The sequence below is a fragment of the Etheostoma spectabile genome, chromosome 3 (assembly GCF_008692095.1).
Source record: "Etheostoma spectabile isolate EspeVRDwgs_2016 chromosome 3, UIUC_Espe_1.0, whole genome shotgun sequence".
NCBI lineage: Eukaryota > Metazoa > Chordata > Actinopteri > Perciformes > Percidae > Etheostoma > Etheostoma spectabile.
The window spans coordinates 20,962,736-20,988,712 of record NC_045735.1 but is presented as its reverse complement, the minus strand read 5'-3'; the positions used below and the strand labels follow the sequence as shown (position 1 = coordinate 20,988,712).

The following is a 25,977-nucleotide window of genomic DNA, read 5'->3' as shown; positions in this document are numbered from 1 at the left end:
TTAGATACAAATGCACTGGATTACCCAGAGTACCCAGCAGCAGCTAACAGATGTCACAGAACACAGCACTGTCAATTTATCAAGACAGGTGGGAATTTAAAGGTCCAATATGTAATATGTAATCAGATATAAAGTAAAAATGTTAAGTTGAAATACTATCTTTTCTGACAACAATGCTAATGCCAGTATTTTCTCCTTTTGAAATTCCCGTTCTGTGACAGAATTTCTATTTGTGTTTTGGCCTGTGTGTTGTTATCAACTGCCCAGTTTGGCAGCCAGGCCGGGTTGCCAGATAAACCTGTAAAAACGTAAACCCATCATGCAACAGCTGCAACGTTCGGGATCAACAGAGGTAGATTCTACCTGACCTAAAAAAAAAAACGGCATGTTTCTAACAATTGCGTGACCAGAGACGTAATTAACCCTGGTTAAATATTGGAGGTGTAAATGAAAGATGGAGACAGCTTAGAGCCCAAAGGACACAGAGTTGACTAATTTCTCTTGGACAGGTAGGCTAATTTATCACCGCTACTAGACACTTCTGTTTAGCTACTCACATTGAATTATTTTGCGTACTGGAGTTGGTTACTCACAAAAACAATTGAGACACAGCCAGTAAAGTGATCTCGACTGGTCCAGGCTAACGTCGCCATGTTAACCCTGCTAACTGCTAACGTTACCGGAGGCCCGGGCAAGCGGGCCACGGCTGTTTACAATGTTCAGCGTGTTCAGCAGCCCATAGCCGACAGCGGTGAGTTATTTCAAGCCAAAAGAGGTGGGCTGTAAATCAAGAAGAGAGGACTATGAGTTTGCAGTGTGTTTAGCGATTGTTGTCGTAATTCTAAGTGTGTATTTGGGTTGGGTGGAAGAGGACGGCAAGGTTGCAGGGTTTTTAGCAACCCTGTGGTACATTTTAGCGAATGTACCACAGGGTCTTAAAATAGCAACAGTTCAATACCGTCATTACGGAGAATTCCTAATATTTTTTACATTAATCTTGATCGTCATAAATACTTTTATTGAAAAAAAACAGACTGGATCAGTGCAGGAAACACAGAGTAGCTGCAGCAACCTGTATGAGCTTCCACTGAGCTAAAACGGCCGTTTTAGAGTGCCTTTGTGCTTCTTAACAGACAAAAAATGCAATTAAAATGTCAGGGGCTCTTACGTGACTTATACAGCTTATACAAGTTGCTGCAGCTACTAAAGGGGGGGGGGATGGCAAGTTGCGCACAAGCTAACAGTTTGGTGATGCAGTCTGAGCCTTACGTTATAATTTTTCATCTGTCACAGTAATACCGTATACCGCTGTAAAATAGGAAGGAGGTTTGACGTTCTTAAAATTTGGGGACCACCCAACTCTAGTTCCTAGTGTAATTCTAGTCTAGTCAGTTGGGTACAGAGCTCCGGGTGAGCATGGGCTTTTATGACGTTTTTATTACGTTAGCTACTCCACTGTGCTGTGGATTAATGACTGGATATCTGAGTCAAGCCGGGGGAGACAAATCTCTCCAGCATTTTGAAGTAACTATTTTAAACACTAGGTGTCAGTTACATAATGGACCTTTCAGTATAATGAGACAAGTCTGTAGGGAATGTCTACTGTATTTTCATACCATAATGTTTAGTGAAGGGATAGTCATTTAGTCATGGTATCAAAGAGTAACTTGACACAATGCTGAAATATACATTCTGGAGCTCTTCTGGTTCAAGTTTGTTGAACAATAAAAAACTCCAATTCATATATTGCACAAGAGTTGCAAGCTGACCTGTCGCTACAATTATACAATGGGGAAAAACACTCATGGTGATATAGAGAATTTATCTGCTTAGGTTACCTTCTTTCAACTCAAGGAGCCCTAATCCAGAAACACAAGGCATGCCAGGTAGCTAAAATCCAGAGCATATAAATATTGCGCTAAAGCTCCAAACACACTGGACTCAATTTGAAAAAGGCACCTTTCACAATCTATGGCCTATTATTCCAGCAATGCTGTTTTCAGCGGAAAACACGGAGATCAACTGTAAAACATGGAATATCATGCAATTTATAAAAATCAAGGATTTCCCAACCATTATAAGCGCTTTTTACAGCACCCAACCTGAACGAACAGGGGAAAAAACTATGCTGCTAGTGTTTGGTGTAATGTACAAGTACGCTGCTTCTGTCTTGGTGTTTCAGCAAGGTAGTGCGATGTTGTGTTACATCAAATTCATTGATAATAACCTTTTCATAATTTTCTTATTGAATTGTAAAAATTGTATTCATGCACCACATGATTAGAAACTCTGATAACAAAAGTTGCTTAAAAGCGTAAAGTTATTTGGAAAAAATAAAATGGAATCCGAGCTTCAAGTCAAGCCTGAAGCCTTATTATAAGCAAAGTCTCTATAGCGCGCCAACTGGTGTTATATAGGCAGCACTCAGTGACAGCGAACTTAGATGATGACTTAGATGAACTAATGAAGTAATGGACAAGCTTGGCCATCTTACCATAAAATGACACCAGTGGAGCTCTAAGATCTGCTTTGATTGATTTGGGTGATACCAAGCAGGGACATTTCTGGTTGGTTGAGAGACATGAAGAGGCATGGCAAATTAAATGCTCAGTGTCACACTGCATAACTTGCAGGCTTAAAATAAAAAACAAATAAATAAATAAATTGTATCAAAACTGAAGTGCAAACTTTACAATAACAACACTATCAGCAACACCAGAATCAGAATCTTATGAGCCCATCACAATCTGTGACAATGTGTTTTGGCCATGATGTCAGGCTTTTTTTCCTCAATCCTTTTTTCTTCCTTTTTCATTTGGCATGCCATGAAGTAAAGTCTAATTAAACAATCAAGCCCATGCAGTCCCATTCCGCCTCTATCCTATTGACTTTGTCACAGCACTCATCCTCTCCCCAGTATAAACTCCCATGTCTAATGCCAACCAGGGAGAAGGGCTGTTGTCCCCCTATCTCTCTTTGTCTCTGAGAGCACAGAGTTGGCATTAAAGCAGCAGGCGTACTGAGCTCTGAGAGAGCTAACCAAAGTTTTGAGTGTTAAATTTAAGCTAAATTGCTGAGCACAAATATAACTGAAGTTGTATTACGGACTTGCATCTCTAAAATTGTAGTGGATGCAAGACACAGCACTAACACAGCACTAACTCATAACAGGGTGCACGGATAAACAAGACTTTACACACATACTAGGGCTGAACGATAATCGCATTGTCAATAATATCACAATATGTTAAAACGCAATTTCCTAATTGCAAAGAAAGTGATTTGGTCAGGTGACTCACAAGAACAAATCAGTTTGCATTCTGCAGAGAAAGCATGAACTTGGCACGCCAACGCTACGCCGTATAATTTAATATGCAATTTTTTTTTAAGCACTTTGTCCTCTGTATTATTCAAAGACAAGCAATAAATCATTATATAGTATGAACGACACAATATTAGATAGATTAAACAAACTGTTCTTTCCTGGCGCTATGAACAACAGTCTATTTTAGTCTGTAGATGTCCTGGACCCTTGTCAAAGGTGAGAAGTTTTGGGCAGATATGTACACTAAAGTTACTTCTTTGTTCATCAATAAATGCTCAAAATGGCAGCCATGCCATGGCCACACTGTTCGACAAAAAGATTTTCTTTTAATAACTTTTCATCTTTAAGGTGTTGAGATGATACAGACCACATTTGAAGTCCATTGGATGAAATCTCAAGGAGAAGATCGTTAACCTTTAGGTCTACTTCCTGTTGCCAGTAGGGGGCGCTATAAATTTGAGCCAATATTGGTATGAATATGTTGCCAGGTTTGGACACTTATGATTTCTGAAAGGTTTTGAGCCAAATGGACAATGTACACCCACTTGGGGTGGCCTCTAGCTCACCAAGTAAGAGCTTTCCCCCCCATGTTGAGTCATGCAGCGGCACAGGATCAAATCCAACCTGCAGCCATTTGCTGCATGTCATCCACCATCTCTACCCTCTTGTATATTCACTGTCACTATCTAATAAAGGAAAAAAAAAAAAAAATTGATTTTTTTTTTTAAGTTACAAAAAAGTTACACCCACTTCCTTTTTCGTTGACAAAAAGCACAAAATCGCCGCCCCACCACAGCCATGCCCTATGACTAAAAGTTTTTCTTTTATTAACGTTTCATCTTTAACATCTTAAGATGGCACAGATCAAATTTGAAGTCAATCGGATGAAATCTCTAGGAGGAGTTTGTTAAAGTACAACATTCGGAAATGTCCAAAATTGCACAAATTTTGAACTTTCAATTCAAAATGGTGGACTTCCTGTTGAGTTTAGGGTATGCTCCAATGAGCTTTTTTGTTTGCTTGACATGCTATATATGTGTACCAATTTTTGTTGGTTTATGTTAAATGAACTGCAGGAGCTCCATTTTTGTAACTTTGTAGGGGGCGCTAGCGAGCCGTTTTTGTGCAGCTATTCCTGAAACCCTTAAAATACGTCCATTTTCACCAGACTTGATACTGCCAATTTGGCGTAGGTTTTTGAGTATGTTAAGCCCCTCAAAAAGGCAATTCATTTGCCAGAAGAAAAAAAAGGAAATTAATAATTTCTTCAGTTTCAATAGGGCCTAAATATATGGCTTTACCACACTTAGTCACATCATAAGTTACTGTAATAAACATATGTAAACATGTGGCTAAACACTTTGAACTTTACTAGACAGTTAAATTAGTACAAAAAATAGTGTATATATGCATACATTCACACACACAGTATTTTTTTTACAGTGAAAAGAGGTGCTGCCTCCAGCCTCTCCCCCTCATGACGTTGCATGCTGGGTGCATGACAGCGTCAACGTTGCACTTTCTCAAAGAGGCTATCATATGATTATTATCATTTTATTTCCACTCTTCATTCTAACCCCAACTGGCCCGTCAGACACCGCCTACCAAGTGCCTGGGTCTGTCCGAGGTTTCTGCCTAAAAGGAAGCTTTTCCTCGCCACTGTCACACTGTTGCTTGCTCTGGAGGAAACTACTTGAACTGTTGGGTCCTTGTAAATTCTGGAGTGTGGTCTAGACTTACTCTATCTGTAAAGTGTCTTGAGATAGCTCTTGTTATGAATTGATACTATAAATAAAATTGAATTGAATTTAATCATTACGTTAGTAATAGCATGCTGCGGGTGGTCTTGCCGTGGGATTAACTGTACTACAAAAACCGTTGAAACACCGCGGCCATGCTGCTTGAAAGCTCCCCAAACGTCATTTATCAGAGTCTGGTTGTTACCACTCACCGCAACATCGTTGCTAACCGAGCTTTCAGTTCTTCGTGCCTGTATCCATAAAATGCATATATGGATTTGACCCTGACTAAAACCCTTCGTTTTATTAAAATGGCTGTAAAAGTTTTACTACAAACTACAAACTACAACTGCTCAAGGTACGGCGTAGTGTTAGCGTGCCAAGTTGATGCTTTCTCTGCGGAGTGCAGATTGATTTGCTCTCACAAGTCACGTGACCAAATTGCAAACTTTGCAATTAGGAAATCACATTCTAACCTATCGCGATATTATTGCAAATGCAATTAATCGATCAGCCCTAATGTACTGTATGTCCATTTCCTTACTTTTTTTGTGTTGAAATTTTAAACTCCAGTGAATTTATGAGGACTATGGTTAACTGCTCCTCAGACCTCTGCGGGGTAAATTGAGAATGCAAGGTAGACTTGTCCAATCTGAGTTTTCCCTCCCACAACTATTTTAAGTGAGTCTGTGCGGACCTTAGCACCGCCCATGACGTTTTTTATTTGTTTTAAAAAATGCCAATAAACCAGAGCATGTACTTCTCCCATCACAGAATGCTATGTGGAGTAGCCAGGCCCTCCTCCGCTCCGCAGCGTGTGGATGGTCTGGCAAAGCGAGACTACCAGGTTAGCTACCATTAGATTGTTTAATGTTAATGGTACTATTATAGTTAACTCTAGCTAGCAAGTCACCAGCTGACGTTTACATTGAAGATTTGACATTTGACTTTGAAGACTCAAAACTCAGCAACAGCTCAAATCATTTCACTTACTCCTCATGCCTAATGAGACATGAGGCTATAATGAGATCTTGCATTTTTTCCAACATGCAGCGCCTCTATGCAAAAAACGTGTTTTGCATAGAGCACCCAAAAAGGGCCAACCTCGTAAGATGACAGCACTGTTACGGCCAACTTGGCATTTGTTTGTGGTTGGATTGATTTACCTCTATTCTCGAATATTTTTAGATGAATATAAAAAAGAATGATGATAGATCATCTAAACATGTGTATGATGTTATATTTATGTTAAAGTTCACTTTTAATTCTAACATGATGATGTTGAAAAACTAAAAATTTAAATTCGAGAAAGTACACATTTATTTTGGAATAGCTTAGATTGTATTCAGGACAGTTCAGGAGGATGGTGAAAAAAGTTAGTTAAGAGCCCTGAGTGTGGGTGTCTAAGATCATGGTCCACAGGTACTTAAACCAGTCAATCATGTAAACAGTCGATTATTCAGTTTCTCTCTCATGGGAAATTTCTACAGCTACTTCATAACGATCTCCTCTGGTCAAGTCAGAAAGCATGAAAAGTAATCAAAAGCAGTTCCTTTAAAGGTTAATCACATTGTCAACTAGGGCTGGGACAATTCGTCAACGTCATCGATTACGTAAATGCGTCAACAAAAATATATTGCGTTGACGAATCACGTCTAAAAATAACATGGCTGCCTCCAGCAACTGCGCAAGTATGGATTCCTTGCAACAACACGTTGACAAAAAGGCTAACACACGGTCTTCTAAAGTGTGGGAGTACTTTACTCGTAATGCCAACAACAACACAACGTGGTAGTCTGCAGACTTTGTAAAATGATCCCTGAGTCAGGATAACAGCAGAAAAACACCGCAAGTTCTGCTCACCTATGCCTCTCCAGCTTCTCCCGCAGCTTGCGTGTATACGAATGTCCTGCACTGACTTGAGTGAGAGGTAAACTGTGCTGCGTCTCCCCCATCTGCAGCACTGTCTTCAATAATTGCGCAACCAGGCCAGATTGTTTTAGATATCTCATGAGTCCTTCATAACGTCAGCGCCTATTCCTACGGCCCAAGTATTTATACATTGTCGGGTTTAAAATCAGGCTCATAATTCTCTAAGAAAGGAGAGAGAAAAATTGCACTTTTTTCAATATTTATATTTTTAAGTTTTATATTTGTGTATTCCTCCTAAAGGTGACTTGAAATGTTAATTAGTTTAATTGTTGGATTTATTTGATATACTGTTTATCCAAGTTCATATGTTGCTAAAATTGCACTGTTAAGATTAAAGGAAGACGAGCTTGGATTTTAAACAAGAACTTATTCATTATTTTACCTACTACTGTATATAAAAAAAGCAAATACAGGCTACTCTTTTAGCACTTGCTTTGCTTACTTTAAGTTTTTTATTTTTGTACTCCTCCTGAAAGTGTCTTTATTTACTTGTTAGAGTGATAGCCTACATCTGGCTTCAGCTTGCACTATAAATTCATTTTACTTCAACAGTGCAGTGTTAACAATTTAAATAAATAGATTTCGAACCTTATTGAAATTTGCTTTTTGTAAATTGTTAATATGAATAATTAATAATCGAAAAATGAATCGTTAGATTAGTCAACTAATCCAAAAAATAATCGCTAGATTAATCGTTAAAAAAATGGTTTGGATAGCCCTATTGTCAATTAGTGAAAACATTTACTTAACTCAATCTAGTGTTTTTTTAAGGCTTTTGTAAAATGAAGGAATTTTTAAAATGGAGTCACTGATGACATTTATTTACAAGTGTACAAGGAGTAAATAAAGTCAGGAGCATGCAACTTTGTGGTGTACTTACTGTCACTGATAAAGAACAAGAAAAAAAACTCAGTTACTCAGTTTGCAAATGTCTCATGTCTTTCAGAAAAACAAAGATATAATTGCAGATGAAAGATTGATTTATTGAGTTTGCTGTGCTCTGTGGTGACTGTGTTGATAAATATCTACAAGAACATGCTGACGTCCGTGTTTTGGTTGCACCATTGTTTCAATACCTCAAGGTGCTTAAGACGCTTTCAGATAAAGGTCAGAGGGCATGTCAACCACACAAAAAAACAAGGTGAACATAAAGCAGAAGATGAAGCAAAAAGAATTATTCATTGGTAAGAAAAAACAGGCTAAAGAAAAACCTGCCCTTCCAGGAAGAACACAGATAGTTGACCTAAGTAGAGCTATGAGGATTATGGAGAAAAAAGTTTGCAAAGAGCTTCATTGTACAAATCAAGAATAGATTCTTAGTTTTCTTTAAATATTATTTGATTTGACATCTCCAGATCTATTTAATAACTTTATGCGCTTTAATAAATATTAGTTATATTGAATATCTTATTAAGGCAATGTACTTTCACAGGTTTGTGTTTCACATTCAACAGTGATGCATCACCCAATTTGGTATCTATCCCGAAACGAGTAATGTTTTGGATCAATATTAGAAAGATTTCCTTTGTTATCTGTAAACTGCTCATGTTACTACAGTAAAGCATGTGCCCCCATCTCCCCAAGATTCCTTGGTCTGGCAAACGATGATGAATTGGCCCAAATACTTTGTAATCTAAGACCAGCTTGAAAGAGCATGTGAGGACCCTTACTGCGGGCAATGGTGGCCATATTGTAAAATCAGCCAATACCAAATCAAAGGTCCAGAGGTATGTCAATAATGTTACATACATCGGTGCAATGAAGTTGTCAAACAGATTCAAAATCTAAAGTATACAGTATATCTAAAACGTTAACTTTTTATTATTGATTAAAAACACACATTGTTCATACCTGGCTTACGTGCTTACTTGGCTCTTTTCAAATGTGAACAATCATACAATTTACAAAAGCAATCATTAGTTATACATTGGTAGCAATTAAAAGTGTTAACTTCAACATCACAGCTTGGTTGCAGCTACCCAACGAGGTTGCGGCTTACAATGACTGCTGGCTAATAGTGTGTTCCATTTGTACTCGGAACATAGATTTTTTGAGCAAGGTCAAAATTTTCGAGCTCAGAACTCGGACAACTACGAGTACCCCAAGCTAAAAATCCAACATGGCTGCTCCGTGTATCAACAGTTGTGAAAGCTGTAGTAACATACAATTGTATTTGTGTCTTCCTAAAGCAGTCGTACACATAGTGGTGTCCATATTCTATCTGTGGACATGTTGTTATTCTGTTTGTATGCACAAAATAATAATAATAAACTAACAAACTCTGTTCTTCCACAGTTATCAAAGTATTACCAAGATATTTGCAGCTTTTATACACAAACCTGTTTGTGAAAACCAATGCTGACTCTGAGCAAAGCTAGCACTTACTATGACAGACTGAGCTCATGAATTGGCATATGTATGACACGCCACTTCGTATGCCATTATTGGCATGTTGAGACGCATACTCAATTTTTAGCGTGTTTATCAACACTGTTTGGCCTCTATTGACTTACATTAACTTGCGATTGCATGTGAATTTACGCCATAGCGGGTAGTATGAAAGGGCGAAAAAAACGCGTAGGGAGGTTGGTCGGGGTGGTGGATGGGTAAAATGCAGGACTCTCACCCATGAGACCGGGTATCGTGTCCGCGTGTTGTGTTTCCTTCATGTCCCGCGAGTCATGTTTCCCAAACTCAAGTGGCAATAAAACGCCAAGTGGCGTGTATATTTACGTCGGCTGTATATAGCGTAGACATACATGTATACAGTAGCTCAAAATCCGTACAGATAACACGCCAGTTGGCTTAAGAAAGTGGGCGCGTATGTTTATGTAAAGTCATGATGTCATGTTGTACCATGAGGTGCCACAAGGTTCAATTTTTGCGGGTAGCTTATACATTTTAACAGCTTGTCTCTTCTATTTCCTTGTATACTGGTAATTGTTCCACACCCATCATGAAATTCTGAGCCACTGAAGGAAGGAGAGGCGACCTTCCCCTCCTTTTGCAAGCAGTACAGTATATTTTTCATAGCTGTGTGATACAAAAGCATATAACCATCATAAAACATGATCACAGGGCTCACTGTGTGGTTCAGTTTTATTTTTTTACATATGGGCTATTTGATGGCACTGACTGTGTCTATACGATCTCAATGCAGCGTGACGTGACATCACATCCCAAACCACAGTGATGTGCTCTGTTTACCTGTGCAAAACTGTGTGTAAGTTGAGTGCCTCCTACGGACATTGTGCACATGCATATGCCAAGCTGCAGCACAAATACGCTGCAACAGCAACAAAGGTGTGCCATTCTCATGGTAGGGTTTATACATTTTTATTTGCTACCACTGTAGGAGGAGTAATCCAGGTGTTTTTTCATGTAAGAGTTCATGATTACTACATTTCCCTGCCGTCATGGTTTCTGCTAAAAGCATGCAGCGGTTGCAGACCACACCCTGTCTCTCTCAGCAGTGGCATTGAGTATGCACACGTGCCAGCCCTGGGCATCAGCAGAGAGATGGGGTGGAGGGCTGAGAACACTCAGTCGTACTACTCAGGATGAATGTTTCCCATCATGCAGCTCAATCAGCCGCCCAATGATTCATTTCACAGACACTTGGGTAATTATAGGAGGCTGCTCTTCACCTCTGGGGATGAAACTGCACGAGCGCAGCCAGTGTGGGGAGTGGGGGTGGGTGGTGGTTGGCGGAGAAAACAGAGACAGAGTGAGAAGTGAGTGAGTGAAAACAAAGAGACAGGAATGACAAGGGTGAAGATGGAGTAGGAGATGTAGTGAAATTCATTTAACTGGTGTCAATGGTCTTGTTCAGGAAAAACAATATTTTCAGTGACTTCAAAATAAAGCAACTAATCACTGCTAAAACATTTACAAGTAATGCGACAAACTAAGGCTATGAAAATATACAGCATATGAACTTTTAAGATGGAGAGTAAAACAAAGACTCTTGGTAATGGCGGGGCATGAATAAAGAAGCATGACGAAAGACTTATGAAGAACACAGGTGATGGCAAGTGTGCAAGCTCCCCCTATTGGTAAAACTAAAAAAGCTAAGATGTCATAGATGGACATTCAGTGGCATTTTATGCTCAAACATCCATTTAGCTGTATACTATATGGTATGTTCTGTATAACAATGTTTCTGAATCCAGCAGCAACTAAACAAAGAGAGCAACCAGGGGGAAAGAATTACAAGATTTTCATTAACTCAATAGCCTTTACTGAGTTCAATGGAGTGTACAGAATATTGATTTGGATGAATATAATTGCATGAAAAGGGTGCAGGGAGACTGATTGAAAAAAATAAAGTTGCAAGAGCTGTTATAAACGTTGAGAAGTGCAAAGGAAGTAAAGGGAGCCCATTGATTCTGTTGTGTGTTTCCAAATGTGAAATATTCATAGTTGATGTGTATTTATATGTATCAGATTGAGCTGGCTTGCTAATTCTGCTGTTCATACCTGATAATAGTCTGGGATTTCACGTCAACCTGAATCATGTGTAGCCATTACAGTTGCAATTCCCACTGTATATAGGAGTCAGTAATATTCAGTGTCATCAACAACCAAAAGTCATACTGAAGTGTCTGAAGAAGAATACATCACAGACACTCTGGACAAGAGAGCTGGTTAAATACATTATTTGTAATAAAATCCTTATCTAAAGCTCTGTGACAGATTTAATCTTAGAGGTTCGGATTTAACAATGTTGCTAAAAAGACAGCAAAGACTAATTTTAAATGTAAAAATGTAATACATATGGCATAAGTTGCTAACACAAAACATCAGTGCTAAGAAGGCATTATTGAACAAAACTGATAATGGACTTTATGACACAGACAAATATGTCTTACTAGGGCACCATGTTTTCCCACATTTCAGAAGCAGCTTTGTAGGCAAACACAAAATTAAATTTGTAATGTGCTGTATGAGTTACCAGAGCTGTTTTTATTAGGGCTGGGTGATGTAGCTTTACTGCCCAGCCCTAATTTCATATTGCATTGTATAATAGTTTGCTAAGATGGGAAACTGTTATATCTGCATGTTCTTTTCTATACTCAATAGACACTTTATTAGGCACACCTGTCAAATTCTACCATTTTGTTCTCTCTTTTAACAAATGAAGGGACAGGATATTAGAAACACCTCTGAATATATTGCATTATAAAAATAGATTGCATACATTGTTTAGGTCTATCTAATTAAGTGACCACTACGTGTTTGTGCAAGGATCATTTTCTATGCACCAAAAGATTTTTTTAGTTTATTCTTCTACTGTAATCCACTTTTTAGAAAAGTGGCGATCTCAAAATAATTTGATTTAAAAACTGATGCACAGCATGAGGCATAGTATATAATGTTAAGCAACAACTAGGCCAATATATCTCTCTTTCCGATGTTTATCCCCCTCCCCAGTCCACCTCCCCCTCAGGCATTTTCTATCCATGTTGTGACTATTTTTTTATAGCCCTGAGTGCTGTTTTCAGAAATGTGATGCTTTGTTAGAAATTCCGAGGCTATGGAGAGCAGGTGCAGGGCAATTGTGACAAGCACAATTTATCGGCTGCTCCCAAGCAAGGGAACACATTCAATAATGTGCTGGGAAGATTAATCCATCCCCCACACGGGGCTGGGCTCACAGGGTGCGGCGACAGAGGTAATTTACACATGCAGGTAGCCCAACTCAGCAACTAAGGTCTTTAGAGTTGTAAAATACCTGTATATTAACAGTTGCAATCCATTTATTTACACTTTAAACTTTACAGTCTGACTGTCTGTCATAGATTAATACTACAAGTCTGCCACACAGACCATTTAAAATATTGTTTGTTCAAGTATATTCCACAGATGACTCTTCAAACATGCTCCCTCTGTACACTGTCTCAACATCTTCATTAATATGTACTGTATGTGTTTGTATGTGTATGGACAAAAGCCAGAAGAAAGATACAAGTAACTACAGTATTCAGGATAGTGGGGATGTTTCACCAAACTTGTACTTTATCCAGAGATAAATGACAAACTGCTCAACCACATCATATTGTTAAGGTCTGGGGGTAAACCATGGGAGTCTGTCTTGTTGAAGGAGACAATGCCAGTCTCTGCTTTTTTCATGGAAGGATAGGATATATGAGTGTGTATCATTGACAGGGAGGGAGAGCAGCAGGCAGTTCAGACATGATGTACAGCCCTGCATAATCAGCTCTCAGCCCCATTAATCTGGGAAGACTGCAACACTTGATGGGACTGTGATGCATTTGGTGAGAGGTCCCTCCCTCAGATGTCATTTTGAAGAACAGTGTCAATGCTACCACCAAAGAAGGAACCCAGTCCACAGCCCCACCCATTACCACAACAGAATCACGTTCAGAGGACATATACTTCGAGGACATCTGGATTCTTCCCACTCCGGCAGCACAGCTAAATTTATAATCACACTGGTGCGCACACGAAAAAACAACCTCATATGCATAGACATCATCACCTGGTGCAAGTACCGGCACTAGGTCTCATTTCAAAAATCAAACAAATCTCCTTTATGACTTAATGACTCTCCAAGGGCATGCAGTGATATGCCTAAATCCTGAGTCCACAGCTATTTAAGCAACAGGATCAGGAGACAATGCGATCTGGGATCTCTCATGGGAGAAAGGGCATTACACAAGAGCACACAATGCAGGGGTCATTGTGTAAGATGACAGGGTGCACTGGACCTTTTCCTCTGAAGCTTTTACTCTTGCCTCAAGGCAGGTCAACCCACAGGAACATGTTCTATTATAGCTGTGTTTTAGTTAACTTAAAAAAATCTTAACTGTAAACTATTCTTTTAGTTTTCCTTAAAACACTTTGGGCATTTTGTGAAAAAGAAATCTAAATGCATCTAAAAAATAAAATGATTTTATCAACCAAACTGAACAAGCTTATCTGCTGAAGAAGATGAGGAGAAGGACAACTACTAAATAGACCTTGTGGTGAGCCAATGATAGACTGAAATTTCAATCCCAATGGACATGCAAGCCAACATGGACAAGAGGTCAGCACAGGAGTACTCCAGCAAAACACTAAACTAAAGTCACAAAGTTGGGATGCTTCCGAGACACGTTAATTAAAAAAAAGAATGATTAAAGCAGCAGACGCTGAGTTATCCTGACGTTTATTAGCTAGTACTAGTCAAGCATTAAAGATGCTAGATCCTACATTGTCCAAAAAGCAACTTTTGTTAGACGTTTCCTGTCTGCTAAGTGCCAAATATTTCAAACTTCATGCTGTGACGCAGAAATTTGCGGTGTGTATATATATATATATATATGTGTGTATATATATATAATTTTTCTCCTGTAAAATTGAATAAACATTATTGACACAGTAATAGGTTCTGCTACTGGAGCATAAAGCCAGATAGTTAGACTTAATAGGCCTTGCTGTGTGTTGGGAGTCAGAGGCTTTGACTGTGACAGTCCACTGGGACTTCACTCCCCTTATTCTATACTGGGCGGTAGATGTGCCATGGCTTTTATGGTCCTTTGTAATATTTCATGACCCTATGGACTGGTAAATCAGAGCAAAGCAGATAATAAGCACAGCAGCAACAGCCATAGTATTCTAAAATAAACACAGCCACAAAAACCTTTCCAGCATGATGTCTTTTGGCTCAGTGACATTAAGGTCATCAAAATAAGCAAGTGCAATCAGGCATCTTAAATGAACACCCTAAATGGTGTTTCTCAAAAGATGGTTTTCTGAAGTCATTTTTGTTGTAATGGAGCTGCACCCTGCTGTGTCGCAGGCTTTTTTTCCCCAAATTGAAAACAACTACTTTGGCCTAATGACACTTAGATGACTTTGGCTGCACAATTTCATTAAAAAAAAGATGCACTGCAGGTCTGGATAACACAAAAAGCGCCACTCTCTAAACAATGATGATGATGATGGCTCTTATTCACAGAAATGTTTTGTTATATAAATCCTATCAATATAAGTAATAAAAAGTATTTTAAAATCTACAAACCCCCTTCATGGCACAAACAGACTAGGAACAGATTTAATCAATGGGAGAATATTGTAGTCAATGTATAGTACTTATTAATTCATTCATTCATGCCTATGTCCTTTGACACTGAACTGTTCTCAACTACAAATGTAAGGTGAAGTACTGCTTTAAACAAAGCAACACTGCCATCTAGTGTGATGAGACATGTGGACATGCCCTTTATGGCTAAGCATATTCCCAAAAGATGCCATCTTATAAAACAATTTATATGCTTTGAAAAAGGGAAATAGTGGCTGATGTAAAATATTATAAACACACAGCATCCCTTGTCTGCCTAAACTGCCTTAATAACAGCTCTTTGTCTATAAATTAAAGGCAAATTAGTAAATGGATTGTTCTTATTCCACTGAGCCACAGCCACCCATAAAAACAGTAGCATGCGTATGGAGGAATACTAATCTTTTTGTCATAGTTTATAAGTAAAAAAAATATTTTTCCATTTGTTGTTTTTACTCTGTATTTAATAACTAGTGATGCAACAATCCAACCAGCCAATTATACTGAACCTATTAAATGGATTGTGTATCAGCCAGATTTTACCAATCCACATTAAACAATATTTGCACCAATGGCATTTTATAATTATGGGTTTTTGCTATTGGTTACATGAATAAATAAGTCCCTGGTACATTATATTACCTTATTTATCAATATATACCAGACACCTGGCCATTCTCTGTATTGCCAGACATTGGAGTTTAGGAACTGGAATCAGTATTGGGAAGAGAAAAACTTGGATTGGTGCATCCCTAATAAAGACAGTAGTACTGGGCGGTATGACCACATACATTTATCACGGTATTTTTTAAGATGCTGGCAGTTTTACTGCATGTCACTGTTATAAATTGTTCTTGCATGACTGGGCCTTATTATAGGTTTGGCTTATTCTATGATTAGAAGTATATACGAAAATAAAATGAAAAATGCATTTTGATGGTGTAATTTTTCAAATATACAATTATTAATGTTACAAATTATTGTGTGCCATGGTATGTATTCATACAAAACATGTCTGTCTATGAAAAATTCATACTATACAAGAAATTAAAACCAGTATACTGTATATATTCACCCAGCACTACTGTGTCAGAGGTCAACAGTAATACAGCAACATATCTCCATAAATATGTTTGACTGTAGAAGCATTGAGATAGTCAGTGAGTCAGGTAAGCAAGGTTATTAGACTTATTAATCATACTTTTTGTATTTTGTAATTTATGATCCCCTCCAGAAAGTGGTGCCTGTGGGTTGTGCCAAATGAGCAAGGACTCCCATTCAATTATTACAGATGTTTTTCCACAAGTTCTGTTTCCTCTGTCCCACTACAATACACTTTGAATGTCTGCCATGCTCTCTCATGGTTTTGAACATTGGCCCACGTGTCAAGATCAACTAGATGGATGTTACATATCATAATGCATGAAGAAAGTTTGTAGCAGCTCTTATGAGGCTTTAATTAAGATAGGGTTTGTGCATTATAGATATGGGCTTCATATAAAGTGACAGTTTCATGTTTTATTATATTAGATTTAACACAAACAGAATATGGCAAATAATACAAAAAGGGGTTGAAAAAACATGCCTACTGCCAGTGTAATGAGTCTCTCAATGTTTTTACTTGCAGGTTTGGGCACTTCTCATTGTGTAAATGTACAACAACACACCTAATAGAATCAGCTTAGCTGTCAAATTGTACTTTCTCACACTAGATATAAATACATTAGTGTCTTCATAGCCAAGGCACTATGTTACTCACTGATTCAATATCCATTTATTCTAGGTAATAACAAAATCAGTCTGCAAGGTGGCATGAGGTTGGCAGGCTTCCACAGCTGCTAATAAAGCAGAGTTGTCTTTTGGCACATTACAAGCAGCTGAAGTGCATACAGTGCTGTACCCAGGGTTGTCCAGACTATCTGAGAAATTACTTGCATATCATTCACATTGATTGTTCAATTAGAAACCCTGACTTGGCAGAATTAACTTATACCTTAACTCTCATACATTAGATGTATGAGAGTTGTATGACTGTTTAGTCTAGAAATCAAACAAACCGAGTGGGGACCTCCGGTTTAGCATGGAGACGGAGTTGTTGAGAAGAAAGTGGCTCCCGCACATTTGCCAATTATTTCAGTTATTTGATGAGTGACCGTTAACCTTGCATAGCAACTTTAAGATTAAGTGACAACTGTTGCATTACGCCTTGCATTATGCAGGAAAATCAAAGAGATACAACAAAATGTAAAAAAAAAAAAAACTTAATAACTGCGAGCATCCTAGCTATTACACCTGCTGCTACTGCTGCTAACCGCTCAACGGGATCTCCAGATAAAGTTAGCACGGAGCTGCCTAGTGATTTGGAGAATTTCCGCTCTGCGCTACTCATCGATATGAAGGCAGTGGTTGACACCACTCTGGCTCTGTGTGCAATACAATCCAACTTGGAATCTCACAGTCAACGAATGACTGCTGTCAAGACTGGGTTATCCGACTACAATGACGGAGTCGTGGAATTGGAGGTCACCTGTGGAAACTGAAAAAGGAGGACGTTCAGCTGGCTGACAAAGTGAATGACCAGGAGAATCGCTCACTTAAACCCAGCTTGAGAGTGATTGACATCCCAGAGAGTATGTAAGGCTCAGATCCCGTAAAATTCATCAACATTTTTGTTTTCGATCTTTTCAGTGGCGACTTATTTCCCTCATCGCTCGTACTGGACCGCGCTCACAGGCTGGGGAGAGGGAAAGCCGCAGTTGGAAACAATGCTAGACCCAGGGCTGTTATTGTTTTACTACAAGGACAAGGAGTGTGCTTTTCAGTTTAACTGGGGTATAAAAAAATGGGACTTTTTTTATTCCAGTGAACTTGGTCAATATGTAAGTAATACGGACTACTTTCCACTGTTTCCCACCTCCCCTCTTCATTGGGTAATGTTACAGCCTTCATTGTTAACTTTGATCACTAAGTTATTTTTGGAGTAACATTCTTTTTTTCCCTCTGCCACGTTCTTAGTGTTCAGAGTAGCATATAGTTCTGACTTGAGTTAATGTTAGAGATAAAGTGGATACACCGGTGGTACATCAGTAAATACACTGCAGCACTCTGTTTGGGAAAGAGAGTTTTAGAATGATGAAAATATATTTGAGCCCACCAGGTAGGGGGGTCGAGTTTTCCCATGTTATCCTATGGAGACTGACGGGTTGGGGGCGTTTTTTTGGATGACCAGTGGTATAACCCATGTAAAAACCTAGTGAAATGACATTTTCCACAATAGAAACATGATATAAATAGAAAAACTTACTGTTCTAGCTATAAAAATAGCACAATGATCCACAGTGCATGATATTTCAATAACAGCTTCATACGCGATTCAGGATGACGGCAATTAGTTATTAACAGACATTCACAAAGACGCGTAGTCCTGCAACAATCTATCTATAATAACACCTTTTGGAAGTACCATCCATGATATACAGTAAAATATTAAAATTGTGGGAAGTTTATGTGGCTTAAACTGTAGGTTTCATTCATCCCCGCATGCTGTTTCATTCGCCCCGTCCAGGAGGGACAGATGAAACATTACGCACGTCCCACTTTTGCTGCAATAACTCCTGAACGGTTTTGTCCAAAGCTGAAAATGCAACTGTATTGTATGCATTGTATATATACTGTATGCTTTTTAGTGCGATACGACCGCTTTGTAAATTACGTTTAATTGAAAAGTGTTTCAACTGTCCCGCCTCTCCCCTACTCCTGGCTTGGAAATTGTTAACATCCCCCTCTCTCTCTCTCTTCTTACGCCTCCTGGCAGAAAGACATGATCTTGTTTCTAAACCTAGAGAAAATCAACTTTGTTCTCAGAGGGGGGATTTCTAAAAAAGGTGGCAGCCTTTTATTTCCTACGTTAACAGTCTCTGTTCTCCCTCCTGAATAAGTTGGCTCATTGAAAAAAGTCTTGTAATGCTGTGTGTGTGTGTGTTATTTTTGGACTTCATTATTTTTCAGCTGTTTAGTATTGCTATTTTGCTATACATGTTTTTGCTTAAATTTTACTCATGGGATGAGTTGTTGGGCATTTGGGAGGGGGGGTGGCTGGACTGATAGGAAAATGGGTAGACTTTAAACTTGTACCAACGTGTTGTACCAATAAAATTTAAGGAAAACAAAAAAACAAGTGCTTAATAGAGTGTTAGAGAAATAGTTCAAACCAAAAACTCATGATGTGGAGAGAAATTGTTACATAGATTCACAATTAAGGTCTTCTCTCATCTCTCTTTTTGTGGTAGGAATGAGGACCTTTTGGTGTCATCAGTGTTTAATTAAGCACAGAATTACCACAGTCAGAGCTGCAATAAATAGTAAAGACTAAATTTGATTATGCATTTCCTGCAGCCATTTGTTATGTTTTAGCTGATAGTCTGTGTCAGTTGATAGTGTGTGTAGTTAGCCTGATGAGTTGATTGATCTGATTTAACCCAGCCATTGCAAGTAGGTGAGATGAGTTTCAGATTGAGATTGCGTGCGTGCGTGCGTGCGTGCGCGCGTGTGTATACCAGCACAACACAGGTTTGTGGGCTGTAATGATATGCAATATAAAACCAAAAGCATGACACTCTGATCCACAACCTGTGTTGTTCTTTGAGAAGGCAGAATCGCGACACACCCCAGAGTTTTCCTTCCAGTCCAGATCACTAGATCACATCGCAAGTTGAGTTTTAAGCTCTTTTTTTCTGCTTGTGGAGAGCTACATGACACATGAAACTAGGGCTGCACGATTATGGCCAAAATGATAATCACGATTATTTTGATCAAAATTTTGATCGCGATTATTCTCACGATTATTTGTTGATTTTACCAAAACAAATTTTGTCGTCACATAGGCTATTTATAACTGCGAGAGGGAGTGTGATGGACGCTACTCACAGAGAGACGGCTGATCATTATGAACGGGTCCAGCACGGGTCGAAAGGCGCAAACACACGGCGTGTGTATGAAATGTCTGTATCGTCAATGGGCTGCATTTTTATGAACTATGATATTCTGGCCATGGGTCACATCTTTGTTCCAGGTCCAGCAGCACCAACTGAAGTTAGTTGCATTCAGTAACTTCTTCTGTGTTCTTCGCCGTGGCGGACGCAATAGCAGAGTTACCACGAAAACACTGGTACAAATACAGGTGTGCCCCTCATATTTAACAATACACAGCTGTGTTAATAAAAAAATTAAAACTGTGGACAAATGTCAGAAGTGTGGACCGGCGCTGTGTGGCTGGGCTGCACGGAGATTAAGAGGAGAGTGAGTAGAGGAAAGATCACACACAAGCACGGCTTTACAGACGAAATGGGTAATTTAATGCAAAATTAAACCATATCCATATATATACCATTGCAGCGGATGCGAGGACATTAGCACCGGTGCGTCCTAGAGGAGCTAACAGCTAACAGACGCTACTAGCACCGGTGCGTCCTAGAGGAGCTAACAGCTAACAGACGCTACTAGCTAACAGACGCTACTAGCACCGGTGCGTCCTAGAGGAGCGAACAGCTAACAGACGCAACAAGCTAACAGACGCTACTAGCTAACTGCAAACAGACGCTACTATCACCGACTAGCACTGGTCACTGCTGTTGTCTGAAAAACAACAGACGGGACAAAATGTTGCGTTTACTGGTAAACTGGTAAACCTTAAGACCGACGTAACCAACTGCTATCTGTTGAGTTTTCCTCCCGTTACTCTGTCCTCTGGGACTGTCTCCATCTAGAAACTAAGCTGCACGGGGTGCAGGGAACTACTCTGACTGGCTCATGATCAGACGGTAGTAGCAGTAGATGGGCTTTGCAAAAAACCCGGAGTGTTCTATGAAATGACGCTTTAAAAAAAAAAAAAAACGCTTGATCACGCAAATTTGATCGTGGGAAGTCAAAATCGTGATCGCGATTAAAATTCGATTAATTGTGCAGCCCTAACCTGAGTTGTAGTTGGCCACATTAATTTCTATCCACTACCAGAGGTACGCTGAGTAGTTAAAGTCAGCAGTTCACCTAATCTTATATAATTGCATGTGGAATGAGCAAACTGATGGGTAAATGGTTTGTAAATAAATGGATAGCTAAATGATTCAACAAAATACAAACTACTATAAAGACATTGATGAATTACATATGAATCAACTGAAAAAGGAAACAGCTGTTCAGCTTTTGAAAATGAGGAACATCACATTACAGTTTACTACATTGCAATTCCTCCCAGAGAGTTTGAGAGATGGAAATAATTGACCGCCAGCCCTAGCATTGACAACAGAAAATGTAAAAAAGGGATTTTCCTTGCAATTACAGTACTACTGGCAAACACATTAAAATATTTATCCTCAGTAACATGCAACATCTACATTAATACTCTTTACGCTTATCTTAAGCCTGTGATTTACAGCTACAAGTGCAAGACAAGAAAACAATTATCAAGTTTCAAACTAGAAGGCCAAGAGATGTGGGACCTTAATAAGTGTAACTTTAACCTTTAGCACAAGTGAAAGTAGTTCTCTATACTTATCTAACACAAAAAGCAGCTGAGAGAAACGTAATGTGAAATGCCAGGTAAATGTTGGATTTTTGTTTCTAAGGATGGCTCTTATCTTCTCTTGGCTTGGCATTTGTTGTATCCTGTCCTCCTACACGTTTCACCCTGGCATATGCCACAGCTGAGGCCCATTATCAGAGACATTTTATAAGAGTTGATACACTGCTCCCAATTCTCGTGCATTAACCTTGTTGCTGCCCCTTACCACCCCTGAAAGTTGGCACTGGTGTGCTGCATGTGCGTTCTTGTGTGCATATTTTGAGCACTCGTCACTTGTTAGTGTACCAATCCCTGCCATGCTATAAATAAAAACCAGTCACAGGGAGGGATGGAAGCCAGTGGAGTGCTTTGACAGTAGAGGACATAGTGGCCTTGTCTCTGTAGGATATGAGGATTAATTCTGGTCCACAATCGGATATCTTACTACCTACCTAAAATATTGTACTTTTGCACATTTAACAATTGCAATTATTAAACTATTTTACTCAGTCCTGTTTGCTAAATAGTCTCATTCTGCATAATACTGTTGTTTCTTTGTGTCGTGCTGTGTTTCACACAGTATGCACAGGGTTCATTTACTGTATCTGTTTAAATATTATTTTCATTTAGTTTAACGTGTGGGAGCAATAAAGAACATTATAGTCCTATAATTTATCTTGGCATTAACCCTTTCCCTATGCATGCTCTCTGTTTTGCAACCAGGCCAAGAAGAAACAGTAACAAATATGTGATCTTACCTTGACCCTGGGCATCCAGTAAGAGACCACAGAGAATTAGAAGGAGCTGGATGGCGGAAGAAGGCACACCCACTGGTGATGCTTTGAATACCCCCCTGCTATGGCTCCTTGTGGCCATGGCCCTATTGGATACTGAGGTAAAATGGATATACAGTGAGAAACAAGCTTGACAAACATTCTCACTTTATTTGAGCATGTATTGATGTAGTTGGGGAAAAGGCTCATGGTCTGAAAAAATAAGAAAATTAGACTACTGGGCTCATGAGGGCAAACACAAAAGAAAATCCTCTGGCACATTCATATTTAATTCACCAACTGTTAAGCACAAAATATTAGTCTGCAGTCAAAGTACCACAGCTATTAATACATAACCCATTCACTGACCAACAATTATTAGATTCTGCTTCTAACACATCTCTAAACACGCATTCAAGACAAAAATGTATTGTATTGTCATATCATCATTATTTCTTCAACAATCAAGCAAATAAAAACATAAGCAACTAAAAAATAATGTACACAAATTTAATATTAAAGCAGTTTTGATCAATCAGTGACAGATTAGCTTTTACACAGATCTTTAATATTTGGTAAGTGAGGATAGTTTGGCCAAAAACTAAAACCAACTACATAAATAATTTGTTTGGTATTACTACTAAACATACTTAATGAGTTCCAAAGTGATCTTTAGGAATGGCAAACAACTGACACAAGATGCGTGAGCAAAAAGCTCCATCCAGTCACTATAACTACTGATGCACAATATGTTTACTAAGTGCAATCATTCACCCTGACATTTTTAAAGGAACAGGCTTCCAAAGGAAGAATGAAATCAATAGGCCTACACTTTTACGCACTCATTTATATTCACATCTTGACACCCAGGAAAGAGATTAATTATTTGGCACCACTGCATCAATGGACATGTAAATAAAACCAATTTTATGTGCCTCCAAATACAAAAAACAATATGCAAACAACTGGAATTATGTTTGATCACCAACCATAACATCTCATCCACGAAATCTTAGTCTAGCAGCATACTGCCACCAACGGTGGTAAATAAATGAGTATTGAACATTTAATGGTATTAAAACCTCAAATCGATATACTGCAATTATCAGGTTCTGCATTCTGAACATCAAATTCTGTGTGTGGTTGTGATTATGTCTGGGTGTTGCAGTAAAAGTGATACTTCCTTACACTGCGCTTGCATATATCCTATTTTTTCAAAGTTCCAAATAGGATTTAAATTCTAGTGTAGTTATGTCACCAGGCCAAAACAATAGCAACAGAGATTGACACAGCTGTATAGATTGATAGTAGACTATCCAGATTAACAACTTAAATTATTTCTTCTTTCTTCAAACTACGTGGAAAACAATCAAATTTGTTGACTGAAAAAAAAATGTTGTGTGTTTGATACTGTACGTCACTCGCTACTGATTGGATTGGGGGGGGTAAAAAGACCTATTATGTATTTGAGAGCTGAAAAAATGTACATGTACACAATTATAAGTGCATTTTGGAAGTTTTTCCTCGCCACTGTCGCACTGTTGCTTGCTCTGGAGGAAACCACTAGAACTGTTGGGTCCTTGTAAATTCTGGAGTGTGGTCTATCTGTAAAGTGTCTTGAGATAACTCTTGTTATGAATTGATACTATAAATAAAATTGAATTGAATTGAATTTTGTAACTGGATTCCAAACAAGGTCTTGGAGCAATATGAAGTGTGACCGGTGTGATGTTGATGCTGGACCACCACCCCTCCAAGATAAATCTCAATCCCACTATCAACTTATGGCGTGTCTGCACAAGAGGCATTTAAGTCCTCTGTCTCATGTGCAGTAAGAAAAGTTTCTATTTCAAATTAATCCAGCTGTCTTCATAGGCCCGCCAAACGCCTCGCCTTTCACTAGCGCTATTTATGCGTCACCACATTTTTGGCCTATAATATATTTTAAATCTATTCTTGACCGTTTTACATAAGTAACAACAGTGATTGTGTGTTGGGCTCTCAGTGCTGCCAAAACATGGGTGACCTACACGCAACCTTTTGTCTGAATGCATCGTGTGTAGACAAACAGAGGACTGAAGTTACTGCTCTGCTAATGTGCTGCTGCTTACACTATGCCTTCTGTGTAGACACTGTTACCTTTCAGCTAGCGTTTATTGAATCGTTTGTATTGTTACACCTAGGGTACACCAATCACACTCGATCAACTCATGTAGAACTGCCAAAACATTGAATTGAGAGCATATAGTACATTTTGCATCATGTACTCATCTGCTCTATATGTATAATAAAAGAAATGGTTAGGTTTTCCCTTTTCTGCAGCAATTTTAATTATTTATGATTTATACACTCACAGCTGACTATTAAACAAGAGCTGAAAACCATCCAGCTAATACACTGAATAGTCAGAGGGAAAAAAACTAATCAGAAAAATCTTCAAGCCTAAAATCAATGTCATTCATATAACATGCTCAATAAACTTAATAAAAAAGTGCATAATGATTTACTTTAAAAAATGAAGACAGCTGACACTTTGTCCACATAAATTCCTCTGTTTGTAACTAACTTCAAAAATATGTTAAGTAAGTAAAAATCTAAGGTCTCAGAATAGTCAGTCTTAAATATACCGCATGGGAAAGGCTAACATTATTCTAATAACAAATCATGAAGAACTCGTAATCTAGTTACATACGACTACTTTACAGCCCCATCCCCCAAACACACACACGTGTAGTACCTGTACTGTATCTGCACCTCCGGGTTGCCTTTCTGCTGGATATCCCACCAACGAGTCCAGCTCCCACTGTTGCCTGACTGAGTTTCTTCTCTTTGCCCTTCGCTGTACACTCAACACTGGCACAGCTCTCTTCCCTTTCACCGGCCAAACAGCCCATCTGCAAAGATAGAGGGAGGGAAAATGAGGGGAAAAAGAAAAAAAAAAGGAGAGAAAAACCAATGGTTGGGAATGAGAAGAAAAGGAAAAAAGAGACAGATTGCTTTGATAATGCAGATTGTCAGGAGCAGCATTCTTGGTACGCCAATGTGCACGGGGTAAAAATCGCAGAGTGAAACTAATTTGATTTCACTTTCCCCCAGTACTGTGGTTTCCTTTTCTATTCATTTGCTGCATTTCAGCTTTTGAGCTTCAAATCACAAGCCGGGCTGCTGTGCACTTAAATCAATCCATGTAGGATCTTATTTAAGCACTAGACAGCGTACCCTACAGCCTTTTCAATGTACAGATACATTTGAAATTCACAATAAGATGCAGGTAAACAAAGATATCATGGAAAAAATCCATGGATAAGAACAGGATAGATGTTACATGCCACTGCCAAAAAAAAAAGACAGTAAAGTAGTAGTAATAACACCAAACGAACAAAGATCTGGAGCTAGACTGAGTTGGACCGATATATCTAGGTCTAGGTGAAAACATGATTCTATTTGGCTGCAGGGTGTCCCTTAAAATGGCTTATAGGTAAACTACTAAGTAGTTTCGGTGAAAAGTCAGTCCTTTCTTTTAAAAACTGCACTAAATGAAATGAGAAGTAAAACAATCTGAATCTTATTTTCAAAACTGAGTG

The 25,977-nt window shown here is 38.8% G+C and overlaps 1 protein-coding gene and 1 long non-coding RNA gene across 13 annotated transcripts in view; one reads left to right on the top strand and one right to left on the bottom strand.

Moving 5' to 3' along the window:
- robo2 (roundabout, axon guidance receptor, homolog 2 (Drosophila)) overlaps positions 1 to 25,977 on the bottom strand; it is a 357,891-nt gene that overhangs the window by 326,132 nt on the left and 5,782 nt on the right. For 11 of the 12 annotated variants that reach the window (XM_032502179.1, XM_032502213.1, XM_032502256.1 and 8 more), the window contains exons 2-3: positions 25,131 to 25,287; positions 22,379 to 22,510 (exon numbers count right to left, since the gene is read on the bottom strand). In XM_032502179.1, the coding sequence (XP_032358070.1) occupies positions 22,379 to 22,510; positions 25,131 to 25,287 (289 nt within the window). The remainder of the gene's footprint in view (positions 1 to 22,378; positions 22,511 to 25,130; positions 25,288 to 25,977) is intronic. The other variant, XM_032502187.1, reaches the window with a different exon arrangement.
- Positions 9,724 to 25,881, top strand: LOC116671689 (uncharacterized). Its single transcript, XR_004327329.1, has 3 exons — positions 9,724 to 9,848; positions 10,783 to 10,787; positions 25,872 to 25,881. It is a non-coding gene; the product is annotated as an uncharacterized LOC116671689 (long non-coding RNA).